The sequence below is a fragment of the Microcaecilia unicolor genome, chromosome 6 (genome assembly GCF_901765095.1).
Source record: "Microcaecilia unicolor chromosome 6, aMicUni1.1, whole genome shotgun sequence".
Taxonomy (NCBI): Eukaryota; Metazoa; Chordata; class Amphibia; order Gymnophiona; family Siphonopidae; genus Microcaecilia; species Microcaecilia unicolor.
This window is the reverse complement of record NC_044036.1, coordinates 12,025,469-12,045,045: the sequence shown is the minus strand read 5'-3', so window position 1 is coordinate 12,045,045 and position 19,577 is coordinate 12,025,469. Positions and strand designations below refer to the sequence as shown.

General features: G+C 47.0%; 1 protein-coding gene across 1 annotated transcript in view; it reads right to left on the bottom strand.

The window, feature by feature from the left end:
- MAST2 (microtubule associated serine/threonine kinase 2) overlaps positions 1 to 19,577 on the bottom strand; it is a 624,140-nt gene that overhangs the window by 301,783 nt on the left and 302,780 nt on the right. The window contains exons 6-7 of the mRNA XM_030208366.1: positions 18,408 to 18,483; positions 5,693 to 5,713 (exon numbers count right to left, since the gene is read on the bottom strand). Coding sequence (XP_030064226.1) covers positions 5,693 to 5,713; positions 18,408 to 18,483 — 97 coding nt within the window. The remainder of the gene's footprint in view (positions 1 to 5,692; positions 5,714 to 18,407; positions 18,484 to 19,577) is intronic.

Below are 19,577 nucleotides of genomic sequence, written 5' to 3'. Positions count from 1 at the left end.
TTTCTATAGCGCTACTAGACTTACGCAGTGCTGTACAAATTAACATGAAAAAGACAGTCCCTGCTCAACAGAGCTTACAATCTAAATTGGACAGACGAACAAACAGCTAGGGTGGGGAAATTGCAGTGGTAGGGGTGATAAATGAGGGTGTTGAGTAAGAGAGTCATGGTTAGGAGTCGAAAGCAGTAGCAAAGAGGTGGGCTTTAAGCCTAGACTTGAAGACAGCCAGAGACTGAGCCTGACGTACTAGCTCAGGGAGTCTATTCCAGGCATAGGGAGCAGCGAGATAGAAGGAACGGAGCCGGTAGATAGCAGTGGGGGAGAAAGGGGACGACAGGAGACATTTACCCAGCGAATGGAGTTCACGGGGAGGAGTGTAGGGAGAGATGAGAGCGGAAAGGTACTGAGGAGCTGCGGAGTGGATGCACTTGTAGGTCAAAAGGAGAAGTTTGAACCGTATGCGGAAGCGGATAGGGAGCCAGTGAAGCGACTTCAGGAGAGGGCTAACGTGAGTATAGCGACTCTGGCAGAATATAAGACGCGCAGCAGAGTTTTGGACAGATTGAAGAGGAGATAGATGGCTGAGCGGGAGACCAGCGAGAAGCAAATTGCAGTAGTATAGGCGAGAGGTGATAAGGGTGTGGGTAAGGGTTTTGGTAGCGTCCTCGGAGAAGAAAGGGCGAATTTTGTTAATATTATAGAGAAAGAAACGACAGGTTTTGGCAATCTGCTGAATATGAGCAGAGAAGGAGAGAGCGGAGTCAAAGATGACTCCAAGGTTGCGCGCAGACGGGACAGGGAGGATGAGAGTGTTATCTACCAAAAAAGAGAACAGGGGGAGAGGAGAGGCAGGTTTAGGGGGAAAGAGGAGAAGCTCGGTTTTGGTCATGTTTAGTTTCCGGTGGCGGCGAGACATCCAGGCAGCGATGTCAGACAGGCAGGCCGATACTTTGGTCTGGATTTCAGCTGAGATATCCGGTGCAGAGAGGTAGATCTGGGTATCATCAGCGTAAAGGTGGTATTGAAAGCCATGGGATGAGATCAGAGCACCAAGGGAAGAGGTATAGATGGAGAAGAGGAGAGGTCCTAGGACAGATCCTTGGGGTACATCGACTGTTAGCGGGATAGATGTGGAGGAGAAACCACCAGAGTATACGCTAAGAGTACGTTGGGAGAGATAGGAAGAGAACCAGGAAAGAACAGGGCCCCGGAATCCAAGAGAGGATAATGTATCAAGGAGTAAGGTGTGATCAACAGTATCAAAAGCAGCAGATGGGTTCCTCTCCCATCTTTCAATGATATCACCAGCATTAGGATTAGTGCAGTCTTGAAACTTGCCATCATTCTCTGCTTCCACCAGATGGCCACAGTCTGGATTGGTGTAGTGGGATTATCATCTGGCCTGGCTCCGTGTTGCAGGCTGAGACCTGTGACCTGAGTTAACTTCCAGTGCTTCATCATAAGCTTTTAGGGATCAGACTAAGGACCTTTGCCCTAATTTAGCCAGGGCACAGACCTATGAGTGTCTCTCTCCCAGCGGACATGCAAGTTTGTTGACAAATCTGGACTCTGCTGGATTGCTGCTTGTTTGGTATAGGTACTAGTGGTCTTGAATTCATAATGAGTGTAACTGCTGGCCAGCCTGGATGGAACATTCAGGTTTTTATCTGCCATCCTTTACTATGTTATTTGTTGTTATGTCCTTTATGGCCTTTCCTCATAGGGAAGTCAACCCATCCCCTTTATCATTTTCGTCACCCTTCTATGTACCTTTTCTAATTCCACTATATGTTTTTTGAGATGTGGTGACCAGAACTGCACACAGTATTCAAGGTGCGGTCGCACCATGGACCTATACAAAAGCATTTTAACATCCTCATTTTTATTTTCCATTCCTTTCCTAATAATACCTAACATTCTATTTGCTTTCTTAGCAGTCGCATACACTGAGCAGAGGGTTTCAAAGTATCGTCAACGATGACTCCTAGATCCTTTTCCTGGTCGGTGACTCCTAATGTGTAACCTTGCATCACATAGCTATTAGTTTGGGTTCCTCTTTCCCACACTATCACTTTGCACTTGCTCACATTAAACATCATCTGCTATTTGGATGTCCAGTCTCCCAAGGTTAAATCTTGCGATTTAACAACTTTAAATAACTTTGTGTCGTCGGCAAATTTCATTACCTGACCAGTTATTCCCATATCTAGATCATTTACAAATGTGTAAAAAATGCAGCGAACCCAACACAGACTACTGGGGAACCCCACTATCTACCTTTCTCCATTGAGAATACTGACCATCTAACCCTACTCTCTGTTTTCTATTCTTTAACCAGTTTTTAATCCACAATAAAACACTACCTCCTATCCCAGGACTTTCCAATTTCCTCTGGAGTCTTTTATGAGGTACTTGTCAAATGCCCTTTGAAAATTCAGATACACAATACTGGCCGGCTCACCTTTATCTACATATTTATTCACTCCTTCAAAGAAATGTAGTAGATTGCTGAGGAAAGATTTCCCTTCACTAAATCCATGTTGGCTTTGTCTCATTAATCCATGCTTTTGTATATGCTCTGTAATTTTTTTTCTTTATAATAGTCTCTACCATTTTGCCCAGCACCAACATCAGGCTCACCAGTCTGTAATTTCCCGGATCACACCTGGAACCCTTTTAAAAAGCGGTGTTACATTGGCCACCCTCCAATCTTCTAGTACAATGCTTGATTTTAAATTACATATTACTAAAAATAGTTCTGAAAGTTCATTTTTCAATTCTAGCAATACTCTGGGATATATACCAGGGGTAGGCAACTCCGGTTTTCAGGATATCCACAATGAATATGCAGGAGATATATTTGCATACCATGGAGGCACTTGCAAATCTATCTCCTGCATATTGTGGATATCGTGAAAACCTGACCTGCCTGCGGCTCTCGAGGACCGGAGTTGCCTACCCCTGATGTATACCATATGGTCCTGGTGATTTGCTACTCTTCAATTTGTCAAATTGCTCTATTACATCTTCCAGGTTTACAGAGAATTCATTAAGTTTCTCTGACTCATCAGCTTCGAACACCATTTCCGGCACCAGTATCCCACCCAAATCTTCCTCAGTGAAGACCAAAGCAAAGAATTTATTTACTCTCTCCGCTACGGCTTTGTCTTCCCTGATTGCTCCTTTTACTCCTTGGTCATCTAGCAGTCCAACTGATTCTTTTGCCAGCTTCCTGCTTTTAATATACCTAAAAAAAATTTTTTACTATGTATTTTTGCCTCCAACACAATCTTTTTTTCGAAGTCCCTCTTAGCCTTCCTTATCAGAGCTTTGCATTTGACTTGACATTCCTTATGCTGTTTCTTATTATTTTCAGTCAGTTCCTTCCATTTTCAGAAGGATTTTCTTTTAGTTCTAATAGCTTCCTTCACCTCACTTTTTATCCATGCTGGCTGTCTTTTGGCCTTGTTTCCTCCTTTTTTAATACATGGAATATAGCTGGCCTGGGATTCCAGGATGGTATTTTTGAACAGCATCCAAGTCTGATGTAAATTTTTGACCTTCACAGCTGCTCCTATAAGGTTTTTTTTTTCACTGTTCTTCTCATTTTATCACGTTCTCCTTTTTGAAAGTTAAATGCTAATGTATAGGATTTCCTGTGTGTACTTACTCCAAAGCTAATATTAAATCTGATCATATTATGATCATTGTTATCAAGAGGCCCGCCCCAGCACCATTACCTCCTGCACCAGATCATTTGCTCCGCTAAGGACTTGGTCTAGTATTGTTCCTCCTCTTGTTGGCTCCTGAACCAGCTGCTCTATAAAGCAGTTCTTGATTCCGTCAAGGAATTTCACCTCTCTAGCATGCACTGATGTTACACTTATCCGGTCAATATCAAGGTAATTGAAATCACCCATTATTATCATGTTGCCTAGTTCATTAGCCTCCATAATTTTTGATAACATTTCTACATCTGTCTCTTGATCCTTTCCCCTTTACACATACAATTTCTATCCTTAGGGATTCTAAGATGTGTTTCGTGTAGAAATTTTTAGTCTACTCTATTCAAGGCCCTCCTTAACATACAATGCTACCCCTCCAACAATTCTATCAACGCTATCACTGTGATATAATTTGTATCCTGGTATGACAGTTCCATTGGTTATCCTCCTTCCACCAGGTCTCAGAAATGCCTATTGTATTTATTATTTCATTTAGGACAATATATTCTAACTCTCCCATCTTATTTCTTAGGCTTCTGGCATTCACATAAAGACACCTGGTCTATTCTGCTCTCTACTGCGACCTCGCTATCGGGAAGCCCTATTTTCATTGTTATGGTGATATCTTTGAAAGATACCTTATTCCAAACCATGCACTTCTGAGCAACTGTCAGCCTTCCTCCAGTATCTAGTTTAAAAGCTGCTCTATCTCCTTTTTTTTTTTTTTTGAATGAGTAAGAGGGAGGGAGCGAGCCCTTTATTGGCCTTCCACAATCAAGTTAAACAAAACAGGCATTGATACAAGATAACAGAGTCTGTAAATTTCAGCACATGGTATGAGGCCGATAAAAATAAAGCCAACTGGTACACAAACCTTGAATAAAGATTGTGAACAGAACAATGATGCTCCACACACACATCCTTACCCATTCTGGCTCCAGCCAGAAGAGGGATCCCAATGTCTGGTTTCACCCCAAACCTGTGGTCCATTGCAGCAGCGGCAGGAGGCCAACATTCTGCTGCTGGAGGCAGATGATGACAGTATTGGAGACACAGGCATGGAAGCAGAAGGATGATATGGAGCAGGAGCCACCACCAGGGCTATCTCCTTTTTAAATGTCGATGCTAGCAGCCTGGTCCCACCCTGGTTAAAGTGGAGTCCATTCTTTCAGAATAGGCTCCCCCTTCCCGAGAATGATTCCCAGTTCCTAACAAACTTAAAACCCTCCTCCCTGGACCATCGCCTCATCCACACATTGAGAATCCGGAGCTCTGCCTGTCTCTTGGGACTTGCACATGAAACGGGGAGCATTTCTAAAAATGCTACCCTGGAGAATATGTATTTCAGCTTTCTACCTAGGAGCCTAAATTTGGCATCCAGAACCTCCCTCCCACATTTTAAATTTGGCTTCCAGAATCTTCATCCCACATTTTCCTATGTCATTGGAACCTACATGTACCAAGACAGCTGGTTCCTCCCCAGCACTATCTAAAATCCTATCTAGGTGATGCGTGAGATCAGCTACCTTCACACCAGGCCGGCAAGTCACCAGGTGATCCTCACATCCACCGGCCATCCAGCTATTTACATGCCTAATAAACAAATCACCAACTTCAACAGCCATCCTAACCCTTCCGTCCTGGGCAGAAGGTCCTGGAGACACATCCTGCATTCCCTGGTGGGCTGGTCCTGTCTACAGGGTTATTTCCAACTCCACAAGGGTGATGGTCTCTTTTTAGCAGGCCTCCTTCCTCCAAGGCAGCACAGGGGCTGCCAGACTGAAGGTGGGGCTTCTCTATAACGTCCCTGTAGGCCTCCTCAATGTACCTGTCTGCCCAAGGACATGCAAGGTACAAGCCACATGGTAGGCTTACTACCAAGCATAAAGTCAAAAGACAAGAATAGCGCAATCATGCAAACACATCAAGATCAGAAACAGTAGTATATTATAAGATACACTCATTACCTGTCTGCTCGGTGTCCATGGCTGCATGAAAAAAAATTGAACAATGAACAAACTTCATCTGATATTCAAACTATCAATAGGAAAGAATGAATACATTTTTGTTATAATCTTATTTATATAACCACTCAAAGTTCACGACAAAACAAACTGATCATTGAAACAACTGTTCAGCACACGCTACTGGCACAAATCCTAACAGTTGGAAACTTAACCTTAGGTAGATAGATATTTATTTTTAATCTAAACAATAAAACATGTACACAATAAACAACAACAAACATTTATTAGCTAATTACTGCAACAAAATGTGCTAACCAGAATTCAAACCTCGTCTCCCCAGTACCTTGCATCCAAACCAAAGTTTCAGCGTGCTTGTCTGACATTGCTGTCTGGATGTCTCAACGCCACCTGAAATTAAATATGACCAAAACCGAGCTTCTCATTTTCCCCCCCAAACCCACCTCCCCGCTCCCCCCATTTTCTATTTCTGTTGATGGCTCTCTCATTCTCCCTGTCTCCTCAGCTCGAAACCTTGGGGTCATCTTTGACTCTTCTCTCTCCTTCTCTGCTCATATCCAGCAGATTGCCAAGACCTGTCGTTTCTTTCTTTACAACATCCGTAAAATCCGCCCCTTTCTTTCCGAGCACTCTACCAAAACCCTCATTCACACCCTTGTCACCTCTCGTTTAGACTACTGCAATCTGCTTCTTGCTGACCTCCCACTTAAGTCACCTCTCCCCTCTCCAGTCGGTTCAAAACTCTGCTGCCCGTCTCGTCTTCCGCCAGGGTCACTTTACTCATACTACCCCTCTCCTCAAGACCCTTCACTGGCTCCCTATCCGTTTTCGCATCCTGTTCAAACTTCTTCTACTAACCTATAAATGTATTCACTCTGCTGCTCCCCAGTATCTCTCCACACTCGTCCTTCCCTACACCCCTTCCCGTGCACTCCGCTCCATGGATAAATCCTTCTTATCTGTTCCCTTCTCCACTACTGCCACCTCCAGACTTCGCGCCTTCTGTCTCGCTGCACCCTATGCCTGGAATAAACTTCCTGAGCCCCTACGTCTTGCCCCATCCTTGGCCACCTTTAAATCTAGACTGAAAGCCCACCTCTTTAACATTGCTTTTGACTCGTAACCACTTGTAACCACTCGCCTCCACCTACCCTCCTCTCTTCCTTCCCGTTCACATTAATTGATTTGATTTGCTTACTTTATTTATTTTTTGTCTATTAGATTGTAAGCTCTTTGAGCAGGGACTGTCTTTCTTCTATGTTTGTGCAGCGCTGCGTACGCCTTGTAGCGCTATAGAAATGCTAAATAGTAGTAGTAGTAGTAGTAGTATTATAAGTTTAATAAACATAAACTTAACCTTCTCTCTGGGATTAAATTTGAAACAGGTGTTAAAACTCTTCCCTTCCAGAACTTCATTTCAGAATCACGAACTTTTCTCCGCTCAAGCACTTTCCTAGCCCAGGGTTTTCCAGTGATTCTCTTGTCCTTACTAGGGTTAAACCCTATCCTTCAAGGAGTACATGTAAGCTTCTGCTGGTGTTTCCCTGTAGAAGAGCAGACTTTCCCCAAGGCAACTTATAGACTGGAGGCATAGCCTAATGGTTAGTATAGTGGCCTGAGAACCAGCAAAAAAGGTTCAATTCCCACTATTTATTTTATTTTTTATTTTATTGCATTTGTATCCCACATTTTCCCACCTATTTGCGGGCTCAGTGTGGCTTACAATACATTGTAAATAATGGAAATGCAGTTTGTTACAATCAGTACAGCTCCTTGTGACTCTGGGCAGTCACTTAACCCTCCAGTGCCCCAGGTACAAAATGTAGTGATACTGCAATTATTTATAAGGCCTCTTTAAAATATCACAGGCCGACTATCTCTAATCCAGACTTGGCGCTGCTATGTTACAAATTGACTGACTCTACTCTATCAGGTAATGCATGGCTTATTGTGATTTACTGTCCACCAAGCAACTGGAAAAAAAATCAAGATAGATTTACTTAATTTTTATTGTCAATCATTGCTTTTTACCTCTTTTATATTATTAGGAGATATTAATTTATATTTTAAAAATGTTACTGATCTTGATGTTTTAGATTTTACATTTATTCTAAACTGTTTATCACTTTGTCCTTCTTAGCTTACACAAGAGAAAGATCATAGTTTGGATTTTTTTTTTAGCTTTTTCCTAATTTCATCATTTTTATCTATTTCTGATGTTTCTTGGAGACCTATCCCATGCTCTGACCACTTTTTATCAGTTTTTACTCACTTTCTCTTAACCTGAGAGGAGTTTCATCCCCTTTATCAATTTGGTCACTCTTCTTTGAACCCTTTCTAAGATCTAGGTGTCATTGTAAAACAATATGCTGAAATCTTTTGTCCAGTGTGCAGTGGCAGCCAAAAAACAAACAGGATGCTAGAAATTATTAGGGAAGAGATGTTAATAAAACCAAGAATACTATAATGCCTCTACATCACTCTACGGTGCAATCTCACCTTGAGTACTGCATTCAATTCTGGTCGCCCTGTCTCAAGAAAGATATAACGGAATTAGAAACGCTTCAAAGAAGAGCGACCAAAATTATAAAGCGGGTGTAACTCCTCTCATATGAGGAAAGGCTAAAAAGATTAGGGCTCCTCAATTTGGAAAAGAGACAGCTGAAGGGAGATATGATTGAGGGCTACAAAATCCTGAGTGGTACAGAACAAGTAGAAGTGAATTGATTTTTTACTATTTCAAAAAGTGCAAAGACTAGGTGACATTCAATGAAGTTACATGAGAATACTTTTAAAACAAATAGGAAGAAATATTTTTTCACTCAAAGCATAGTTAAGCTCTGGAACTCACTGCTGGAGAATGTGGTAACATTGGTTAGCATATCTGGGTTTAAAAAAAGGTTTGGACAAGTTCCTAGATGAAAAGTCCAAAGTCTGCTATTGAGATAGACATGGGGAAGCCACTGCTTACACTGGGATTGGTAGCATGAAATGTTGCTACTAATTGGGATTCTGCCAGGTACTTGTGACCTGGATTGGTCACTGTTGGAAACAGGATACTGGGCTAGATGGACCATTGGTCTGACCCAGTATGGCTATTCTTATGACAGTGCCACTGAATATCAGCACTAACAGTCCCTGCACTGTCCAGTTAATGCTGGGGCAGTCCATTGGTGGAGCCTGTATGGAGTTGGTAAATTAGTTAGAGGTGATATTCAGACCACTAACCAGTTCAGTAAGTGGCTAAAGTTAGAAAAAAAGTTGTCCTAATTTTAGCTGCCAAGGTAACCAGGCACTGGTCTGAATGTTGACCGGTGCCTGATTAACTTCTAGATAGCAGTATCAAGTGTTTCTAGTACCCCTCTCTCCCCAGGATCCAGATGCCTACTTCCTCCCACCCACCCCTAAAAACATCCCCCAACAAGGCTCCTTCCTCCTCCCCACTCCGAACCTATTTTGGATATCCCTGGTGGTCTAGGGGGTCCTACGAGCAGGAGAGTTACCCACTCGCTTCTATTTATCATACTTCCAGCCTCAAAATGGTCACCACAAACTCTAGTTTTCCTCTCTTTACTGGGGGGGGGGGGGGGGGGGGGGGGGGGCGGATTTGGAGGTGGTAGGGCATCTGCTTCTCCTTATGTGGGTCTCAGCCGATATTGAACCAGGGCCTGCATAAGTGTCTTATATGGGTGCCGGCAGCCAGCACTTGACAACACGGCCCCAAATATTCAGATGTCAGTGCCCAGACATGACTGGCATTGAATATCCCAGCCTACAGCGTTTAAAATGCTGATCACTACCTGCTGATTACTGACCAGTTTAAATTTTAGGTATTTCTTCCAGTTACATAGTAACATAGTAGATGACGGCAGAAAAAGACCTGCACGGTCCATCCAGTCTGCCCAACAAGATAAACTCATATGTGCTAGTTTTTTGTGTATACCTTACCTTGATTTGTACCTGTCTTTTTCAGGGCACAGACCGTATAAGTCTGCCCAGTACTATCCCCGCCTCCCAACCACCAGCCCCGCCTCCCACCACCGGCTCTGGCACAGACCGTATAAGTCTACCCAGCACTATCCCCGCCTCCCAACCACCAGCCCTGGCACAGACCGTATAAGTCTGCCCAGCACTAGCACCGCCTCCCAATCGTCTCTGCCACCCAATCAAGGCTAAGCTCCTGAGGATCCCTTCCTTCTGAACAGGATTCCTTTATGTTTATCCCACGCATGTTTGAATTCCGTTACCGTTTTCCTCTCCACCACCTCCCGCGGGAGGGCATTCCAAGCATCCACCACCCTCTCCGTGAAAAAATACTTCCTGACATTTTTCTTGAGTCTGCCCCCCTTCAATCTCATTTCATGCCCTCTCGTTCTACCGCCTTCCCATCTCCGGAAAAGGTTCGTTTGCGGATTAATACCTTTCAAATATTTGAACGTCTGTATCATATCACCCCTGTTTCTCCTTTCCTCCAGGGTATACATGTCCATGTCAGCAAGTCTCTCCTCATACATCTTGTAACATAAATCCCATACCATCCTCGTAGCTTTTCTTTGCACCGCTTCGATTCTTTTTACATCCTTAGCAAGATAAGGCCTCCAAAACTGAACACAATACTCCAGGTGGGGCCTCACTAAAGCGAATGCTACATACCTGTAGAAGGTATTCTCCGAGGACAGCAGGCTGATTGTTCTCACTGATGGGTTGACGTCCTCGGCAGCCCCCTCCATCGGAAAGTTTACTAGCAAAGGCCTTTGCTAGTCCTCGCGCGCCCATGCGCACCGCGCATGCGCGGCCGTCTTCCCGCCCGAAACCGGCTCGAGCCGGCCAGTCCAGTATGTAGCAAGACAATACACTTCAAGGGAAGACTCAACTCCAAAGGGGAGGCGGGCGGGTTTGTGAGAACAATCAGCCTGCTGTCCTCGGAGAATACCTTCTACAGGTATGTAGCATTCGCTTTCTCGAGGACAAGCAGGCTGCTTGTTCTCACTGATGGGGTATCCCTAGCCCCCAGGCTCACTCAAAACAACAACCATGGTCAATTGGACCTCACAACGTCGAGGACATAACTGAGATTGACCTAAAAAATTTACCAACTAACTGAGAGTGCAGCCTGGAACAGAACAAACCGGGCCCTCGGGGGGTGGAGTTGGATCCTAAAGCCCAAACAGGTTCTGAAGAACTGACTGCCCGAACCGACTGTCGCGTCGGGTATCCTGCTGCAGGCAGTAATGAGATGTGAATGTGTGGACAGATGACCACGTCGCAGCTTTGCAAATTTCTTCAATGGAGGCTGACTTCAAGTGGGCTACCGACGCAGCCATGGCTCTAACATTATGAGCCGTGACATGACCCTCAAGAGCCAGCCCCGCCTGGGCGTAAGTGAAGGAAATGCAATCTGCTAGCCAATTGGATATGGTGCGTTTCCCTACAGCCACTCCCCTCCTATTGGGATCAAAAGAAACAAACAATTGGGCGGACTGTCTGTGGGGCTGTGTCCGCTCCAGGTAGAAGGCCAATGCTCTCTTGCAGTCCAATGTGTGCAGCTGACGTTCAGCAGGGCAGGAATGAGGACGGGGAAAGAATGTTGGCAAGACAATTGACTGGTTCAGATGGAACTCCGACACGACCTTTGGCAAGAACTTAGGGTGAGTGCGGAGGACTACTCTGTTATGATGAAATTTGGTGTAAGGGGCCTGGGCTACCAGGGCCTGAAGCTCACTGACTCTACGAGCTGAAGTAACTGCCACCAAGAAAATGACCTTCCAAGTCAAGTACTTCAGATGGCAGGAATTCAGTGGCTCGAAAGGAGGTTTCATCAGCTGGGTGAGAACGACATTGAGATCCCATGACACTGTAGGAGGCTTGACAGGGGGCTTTGACAACAGCAAGCCTCTCATGAAGCGAACAACTAAAGGCTGTCCTGAGATCGGCTTACCTTCCACATGGTAATGGTAAGCACTGATTGCACTAAGGTGAACCCTTACAGAGTTGGTCTTGAGACCAGACTCAGACAAGTGCAGAAGGTATTCAAGCAGGGTCTGTGTAGGACAAGAGCGAGGATCTAGGGCCTTGCTGTCACACCAGACGGCAAACCTCCTCCAATGGAAGAAGTAACTTCTCTTAGTGGAGTCTTTCCTGGAAGCAAGCAAGATGCGGGAGACACCCTCTGACAGACCCAAAGAGGCAAAGTCTACGCCCTCAACATCCAGGCCGTAAGAGCCAGGGACTGGAGGCTGGGATGCAGAAGTGCCCCTTCGTCCTGTGTGATGAGGGTCGGAAAACACTCCAATCTCCACGGTTCTTCGGAGGACAACTCCAGAAGAAGAGGGAACCAGATCTGACGCGGCCAAAAAGGAGCAATCAGAATCATGGTGCCTCGGTCTTGCTTGAGTTTCAACAAAGTCTTCCCCACCAGAGGTATGGGAGGATAAGCATACAGCAGACCCTCCCCCCAGTCCAGGAGGAAGGCATCCGATGCCAGTCTGCCGTGGGCCTGAAGCCTGGAACAGAACTGAGGGACTTTGTGGTTCACTCGAGATGCGAAGAGATCTACCAAGGGAGTGCCCCACACCTGGAAGATCTGTCGTACCACACGGGAATTGAGCGACCACTCGTGAGGTTGCATAATCCTGCTCAACCTGTCGGCCAGACTGTTGTTTACGCCCGCCAGATATGTGGCTTGGAGCCCCATGCCGTGACGGTGAGCCCAGAGCCACATGCTGACGGCTTCCTGACACAGGGGGCGAGATCCGGTGCCCCCCTGCTTGTTGACATAGTACATGGCAACCTGGTTGTCTGTCTGAATTTGGATAATTTGGTGGGACAGCCGATCTCTGAAAGCCTTCAGAGCGTTCCAGATCGCTCGTAACTCCAGAAGATTGATCTGCAGATCGCGTTCCTGGAGGGACCAGCTTCCTTGGGTGTGAAGCCCATCGACATGAGCTCCCCATCCCAGGAGGGACGCATCCGTGGTCAGCACCTTTTGTGGCTGAGGAATTTGGAAGGGACGTCCCAGAGTCAAATTGGAGCAAATCGTCCACCAATATAGGGATTTGAGAAAACTCGTGGACAGGTGGATCACGTCCTCTAGACCCCCGGCGGCCTGATACCACTGGGAGGCTAGGGTCCATTGAGCAGATCTCATGTGAAGGCGGGCCATGGGAGTCACATGAACTGTGGAGGCCATGTGGCCCAGCAATCTCAACATCTGCCGAGCTGTGATCTGCTGGGACGCTCGCACCCGCGAGACGAGGGACAAGTTGTTGGCTCTCGTCTCTGGGAGATAGGCGCGAGCCGTCCGAGAATCCAGCAGAGCTCCTATAAATTTGAGTTTCTGCACTGGGAGAAGATGGGACTTTGGATAATTTATCACAAACCCCAGTAGCTCCAGGAGGCGAATAGTCATCTGCATGGACTGCAGGGCTCCTGCCTCGGATGTGTTCTTCACCAGCCAATCGTCGAGATATGGGAACACGTGCTCCCCCAGCCTGCGAAGTGCCGCTGCTACTACAGCCAAGCACTCTGTGAACACCCTGGGCGCAGAGGCGAGCCAAAGGGTAGCACACAGTACTGGAAGTGGCGTGTGCCCAGCTGAAATTGCAGATACTGTCTGTGAGCTGGCAGTATCGGGATGTGAGTGTAGGCATCCTTCAAGTCCAGAGAGCATAGCCAATCGTTTTGCTGAATCATGGGGAGGAGGGTGCCCAGGGAAAGCATCCTGAACTTTTCTTTTACAAGATATTTGTTCAGGGCCCTTAGGTCTAGGATGGGACACATCCCCCCTGTTTTCTTTTCCACAAGGAAGTACCTGGAATAGAATCCCAGCCCTTCCTGCCCGGATGGCACGGGCTCGACCGCATTGGCGCTGAGAAGGGCGGAGAGTTCCTCTGCAAGTACCTGCTTGTGCTGGAAGCTGTAAGACTGAGCTCCCGGTGGACAATTTGGAGGTTTTGAGGCCAAATTGAGGGTGTATCCTTGCCGGACTATTTGCAGAACCCTCTGATCGGAGGTTATGAGAGGCCACCTTTGGTGAAAAGCTATCAACCTCCCCCCGACCGGCAGGTCGCCCGGCTACTGACACTGGATGTCGGCTATGCCCTGCTGGAGCCAGTCAAAAGCTCGCCCCTTGCTTTTGCTGGGGAGCCGCGGGGCCTTGCTGAGGCGCACGCTGCTGACGAGAGCGAGCGCGCTGGGGCTTAGCCTGGGCCGCAGGCTGTCGGGAAGGAGGATTGTACCTACGCTTACCAGAAGCATAGGGACCAGTCTTCCTTCCCCCGAAAAATCTTCTACCTGTAGAGGTAGATGCTGAAGGCTGCCGGCGGGAGAACTTGTCGAATGCGGTGTCCCGCTGGTGGAGAGACTCTACCACCTGCTCGACTTTTTCCCCAAAAATGTTGTCCGCACGGCAAGGCGAGTCCGCAATCCGCTGCTGGAGTCTATTCTCCAGGTCGGCGGCACGCAGCCATGAGAGCCTGCGCATCACCACACCTTGAGCAGCGGCCCCTGGACGCAACATCAAAAGTGTCATAAACTCCTCTGGCCAGGAATTTTCTGCACGCCTTCAGCTGCCTGACCACCTCCTGAAAAGGCTTGGCTTGCTCAGGGGGAAGAGCATCAACCAAGCCCGCCAACTGCCGCACATTGTTCCGCATGTGTATGCTCGTGTAGAGCTGGTAAGACTGGATCTTGGCCACGAGCATAGAAGAATGGTAGGCCTTCCTCCAAAGGAGTCTAAGGTTCTAGGGTCTTTGCCCGGGGGCGCCGAAGCATGCTCCCTAGAACTCTTAGCCTTCTTTAGGGCCAAATCCACAACTCCAGAGTCATGAGGCAACTGAGTGCGCATCAGCTCTGGGTCCCCATGGATCCGGTACTGGGACTCGATCTTCTTGGGAATGTGGGGATTACTTAATGGCTTGGTCCAGTTCGCAAGCAATGTCTTTTTCAGGACATGATGCAAGGGAACAGTGGACGCTTCCTTAGGTGGAGAAGGATAGTCCAGGAGCTCAAACATTTCAGCCCTGGGCTCGTCCTCCACAACCACCGGGAAGGGGATGGCCGTAGACATCTCCCGGACAAAGGAAGCGAAAGACAGACTCTCAGGAGGAGAAAGCTGCCTTTCAGGAGAGGGAGTGGGATCAGAAGGAAGACCCTCAGACTCCTCGTCAGAGAAATATCTGGGGTCTTCTTTCGTCCTCCACGAGGCCTCAACCCTCGGTGTCAGACACAAGTTCACGGACCTGTGTCTGCAACCTCGCCCGGCTCGACTCCGTGGAGCCACGTCCACGATGGGGGCGTCGAGAGGTAGACTCCCTCGCCCGCATCGGCGAAGCTTCCTCCGCCGACGTAGTCGGGGAGCCTTCCTGGGAGGTGGCCGCGGTCGGCACCGCAAGCGTCCTGCAGCCGCGTACCGACGTCGGGGACCTCAACCTGGGCGATGGACCAGCCGGCGCCACGCTCGACGGTACCGGAGGCGCAAGCACCGCCGGTACCGGAGGGGTAGGGCGCAAAGCTCTCCCAGAATCTCTGGGAGGACGGCCCAGAGGCTCTCGTTCAGAGTGGCTGCAGAAAAAGGCTGAGAGGTCGATGCAGGCGTCGACGTCAGAACCTGTTCCGGGCGAGGAGGCTGTTCCGGGCTGTCCAGAGTGGAGCGCATCGACACCTCCTGAACAGAGGGTGAGCGGTCCTCTCGGTGCCGATGCCTGCTGGGTGCCGAATCCCTCGGCGACCCAGAGCTCTCGGTGCCGACACGGGGAGGAGACCGGTGTCGATGCTTCTTCGACTTCTTCCGAAGCATGTCACCGGAGCTCCCCGACGAGGAGGACGTAGAATCCATCCGTCACTTCCTCGGGGCCGAGACCGAAGAGGGTCGATCCCGGGGGGGGCTGTACCGCAGGAGCCCTCAGGGTAGGAGGAGACCCACCCGAAGGCTCACCGCCACCAGCAGGGGAATGGACAGCCCTCACCTGCACTCCTGACGATGCACCTCCGTCCGACGACATCAGCAGACGATAGTCTCGGTACCACCGACGTCGATGCAGTCGCCCGATGCCTCGGCGCCGATGCAGAGGTCCGATGCCTCGATGCAGTCGATGGAGCGGCAGCCAAGGAAGATGGTCCGGACGCTGACGACGTCGATGCACTCGATGCCTCCGGTGCCGATGTCGACGAAGAGCCCGAGAACAAAACGTTCCACTGGGCTAATCTCGCTACCTGAGTCCGCCTTTGTAACAGGGAACACAGTCTGCAGTTCTGAGGGCGGTGCTGGGCCCCCTAGACACTGAAGACACGCAGAGTGCCTATCAGTGAGCGAGATTACCCGGGCGCACTGGGTGCACTTCTTGAAGCCGCTGGAAGGCTTCGATGTCATGGGCGGAAAAATCACGCCGGCGAAATCAAAGGCCGAAATGGCGAAATTGAAGCACCAAAATTTAAAGGGAGAAAAATCTCGACCGAGGCCAAACTAGGCCTACCCCGACAACGAAAGAAAACTTACGGGGCAAAAGCTGTCTGAAAATACGGGAAGGGCAGAAAAACCCGAAAGGGTCTTCCGGAACACTTCCGGAGCGCTTCCCGAACTTTTTAAAAGAAAAACAAGGAAAAAACACGTCGAACAGGACGCGCGGATGGTCGACTCTCTGGGGCACGAACGGCGTAACACGACCGTACCGAGCGCGGACGAAAGAAGACTGGCCGGCTCGAGCCGGTTTCGGGCGGGAAGACGGCCGCGCATGCGCGGTGCGCATGGGTGCGCAAGGACTAGCAAAGGCCTTTGCTAGTAAACTTTCCGATGGAGGGGCTGCCGAGGACGTCAACCCTCAGTGAGAACAAGCAGCCTGCTTGTCCTCGGAGAACAACTTGTACAGGGGCATCAACACCTCTTTTCTTCTGCTGGTCACGCCTCTCCCTATACAGCCTAGCAACCTTCTAGCTATGGCCACCGCCTTGTCACACTGTTTCGTCGCCTTCAGATCCTCAGATACTATCACCCCAAGATCCCTCTCCCCGTCCGTACCTAGCAGACTCTCCCCGCCTAACACATACGCCTCCCGTGGTTTTCTACTCCCTAAGGCATCACTTTGCATTTCCTCGCATTGAATTTTAATTGCCAAACCTTAGACCATTCTTCTAGCTTTTTTCAGATCCTTTTTCATGTTTTTCCACTCCCTCCGGGGTGTCCACTCTGTTACAAATCTTAGTATCATCCGCAAATAGGCAAACTTTACCTTCTAACCCTTCGGCAATGTCACTCACAAATATATTGAACAGAATCGGCCCCAGCACCGATCCCTGAGGCACTCCACTACTCACCTTTCCCTCCTCCGAGCGAACTTCATTCACCACCACCCTCTGGCGCCGGTCCGTCAACCAGTTCCTAATCCAGTTCACCACTTTGGGTCCCATCTTCAGCCCATCCAGTTTATTTAAGAGCCTCCTGTGGGGAACCGTGTCAAAAGCCTTACTGAAATCTAAGTAGATTACGTCTATAGCATGTCCATGGTTCAATTCTCCAGTCACCCAATCAAAGAATTCAATGAGATTCATTTGGCACGATTTCCCTTGGGTAAAACCATGTTGTCTCGGATCTTGCAGCTCATTTTCTTCCAGGAAATTCACTATCCTTTCCTTCAGCATCGCTTCCATTACTTTTCCAATAATAGAAGTGAGGCTTACCGGCCTGTAGTTTCCAGTTTCTTCCCTATCACCACTTTTGTGAAGAGGGACCACTTCCGCCATTCTCCAATCCCTCGGACTGGAGCTGTAACAGCTTACAGAAATTATTTATAATGAAAAAAAAATCACATTATTTTTTTCTCCTATACTAGTATAATATTTTCAATGATGTCTTTTTACATGCCCTATGGCTGGTATAAGGGGTGTGGCTAACGTGGGTGAGGCTATAAGGGTGGGGTCATATGTGGTGACTCCGCCCACAATGAGTACCCGCACCTTTTTTCCTACAGAAAAAGCACTGAGAAAAATGTACAACAGAAGAATGCCTATTACAGTGGGAATTTGTGCTAAAAAGGACGAATCACCTAAACTGGATAATTCAGCATTTTTTAATCACTTAACACTGTCTCTAGAGGACACAGCCATTGACAAAAAAATTTAATTGGATCTTCAGTAAACAACCAAGGTCTTTAGAGAAAGATCTATAAACAAATTAAAACGCATTCTGGGGTTAATTTTGTAAACTTATCTTTTATGTGTGGGTAAACCCTGTTTTACCCTTGGGTAAGGGGTTTTGTAAAATTACCCCAGAGGCTATATATATAGCGAATAGGCATGGGAAATGTTCACACCTACTTTTATGCAACCCCAGGGAAAGGAGTTTGGGCACAAACTATGTAAGTATATTTACAATAACTTCCAAGCAGGAGCAAATGTACATGGGTGCATTTTCCCACTACTGCTGCAGGTTTTGTGAGGTTATTTCATTAAGACATATAGGTATCTATGTTGTCTTTATAAAATAAGCTCAAATAGGAACCTCCTTGGACTTCTTACCTTGGCGACCTGTTATAAAATTAACCTCTCTATGCATATGTTAATACCTACACATCTACCTGCCATGCCTTGGGCTTCATCCATTCCAAAGTATTAAACAAAGGAACTGCTTTCAGAAGCAAAATGCATGCAATACTTGGGACATCTTCCCTATGTCATTCAAAACTAAGACTATGTTATGACTCACCTCCGGGCAGGAACAAAAGAAAAGTGAGCAGGAGCATTAGGAGAAAAATTCCGTGGGCTGTCCAAAGGACTACTACCTATATAGAGGACAAAGAAAAAGTAGACTTGGTATAAATGCAAAACAAAATATTTGATATGGAAACAAGGCATACACAGTGACTGTTTCTGATGAGGAGATAAGATAAGTGATGATCTCTTAATATTTAAAAGACCAAATGAATCTCAATTCTCTTTAGAATATATACATGGAAATGGAATTCAAAAATATATTTGATCTAAGTGGCTCATAATAGTACTGATTTCAAAACAAAACAAAAACTAACTCAATATTCTTACTTCTATCCCTCCAATTTGTTGACTGAACCAAATATTTTATTTACAGCTGGGTCCTAGAGATGTTACTATAAGCATGAAAAAATCTAATGAAAAAATATATTTTTATTTCAATGAGACAAAATATCTCCTGCACAAACTTAGTGCCACAGAAGCTTTCAGGCATACAGAGTGTGTTCCAATGGATCAACTAAGAAAAGGAAAACTCCAGCTGCTAACAGTATTATGATTGGCACTGTTTTCTACAATTTCAGACATTACAATCTGTTATAGTTCTGGTAAGTGGGGGTTTCCATTTTTCAGGCATTTTTCTTTAGCAAAGTTTAGAGTTCCACATTGCAAGCAATCCTAATGTCCTTCTGGTTCCAGTCACTGTGCAAACTGCTCTGCTGTTGCAACTACCAAGATCATAAAAAAATTTGTTACTGACAGCAATTTAGAGACTTCCGTCAGCCTCCAAATCTTATTCAAATTCCCCTCAAAAGAGAAGCCAGAGGCAGCGACACTCTTCTTGTGTTGCTGAACTTGTCTACAGCTTTTGGCATAGAGGTTCACGATCATCTTCTGCAGCACTTGAATTAAGGGACCAGTGCTATAATGATGCCAGGTCAGTTATTACAAACAAGATTTATTCTGTCATATAGGCTAACAAGTGTTCTGGATTGGGGCTCGGTGCTATTCCTTTCATTGTTTAATCTGTATAAGTGCACCATTATAAACATGATTCAAACAATAATGTGGCCTGTCATCTCTTTGCTGATATGTCATACTAACAGGGGGAAAAGACCAAGGCTGTGAAAAAACTGAATGCCTGACTTCAGGGTAGAGCCGAATGGCT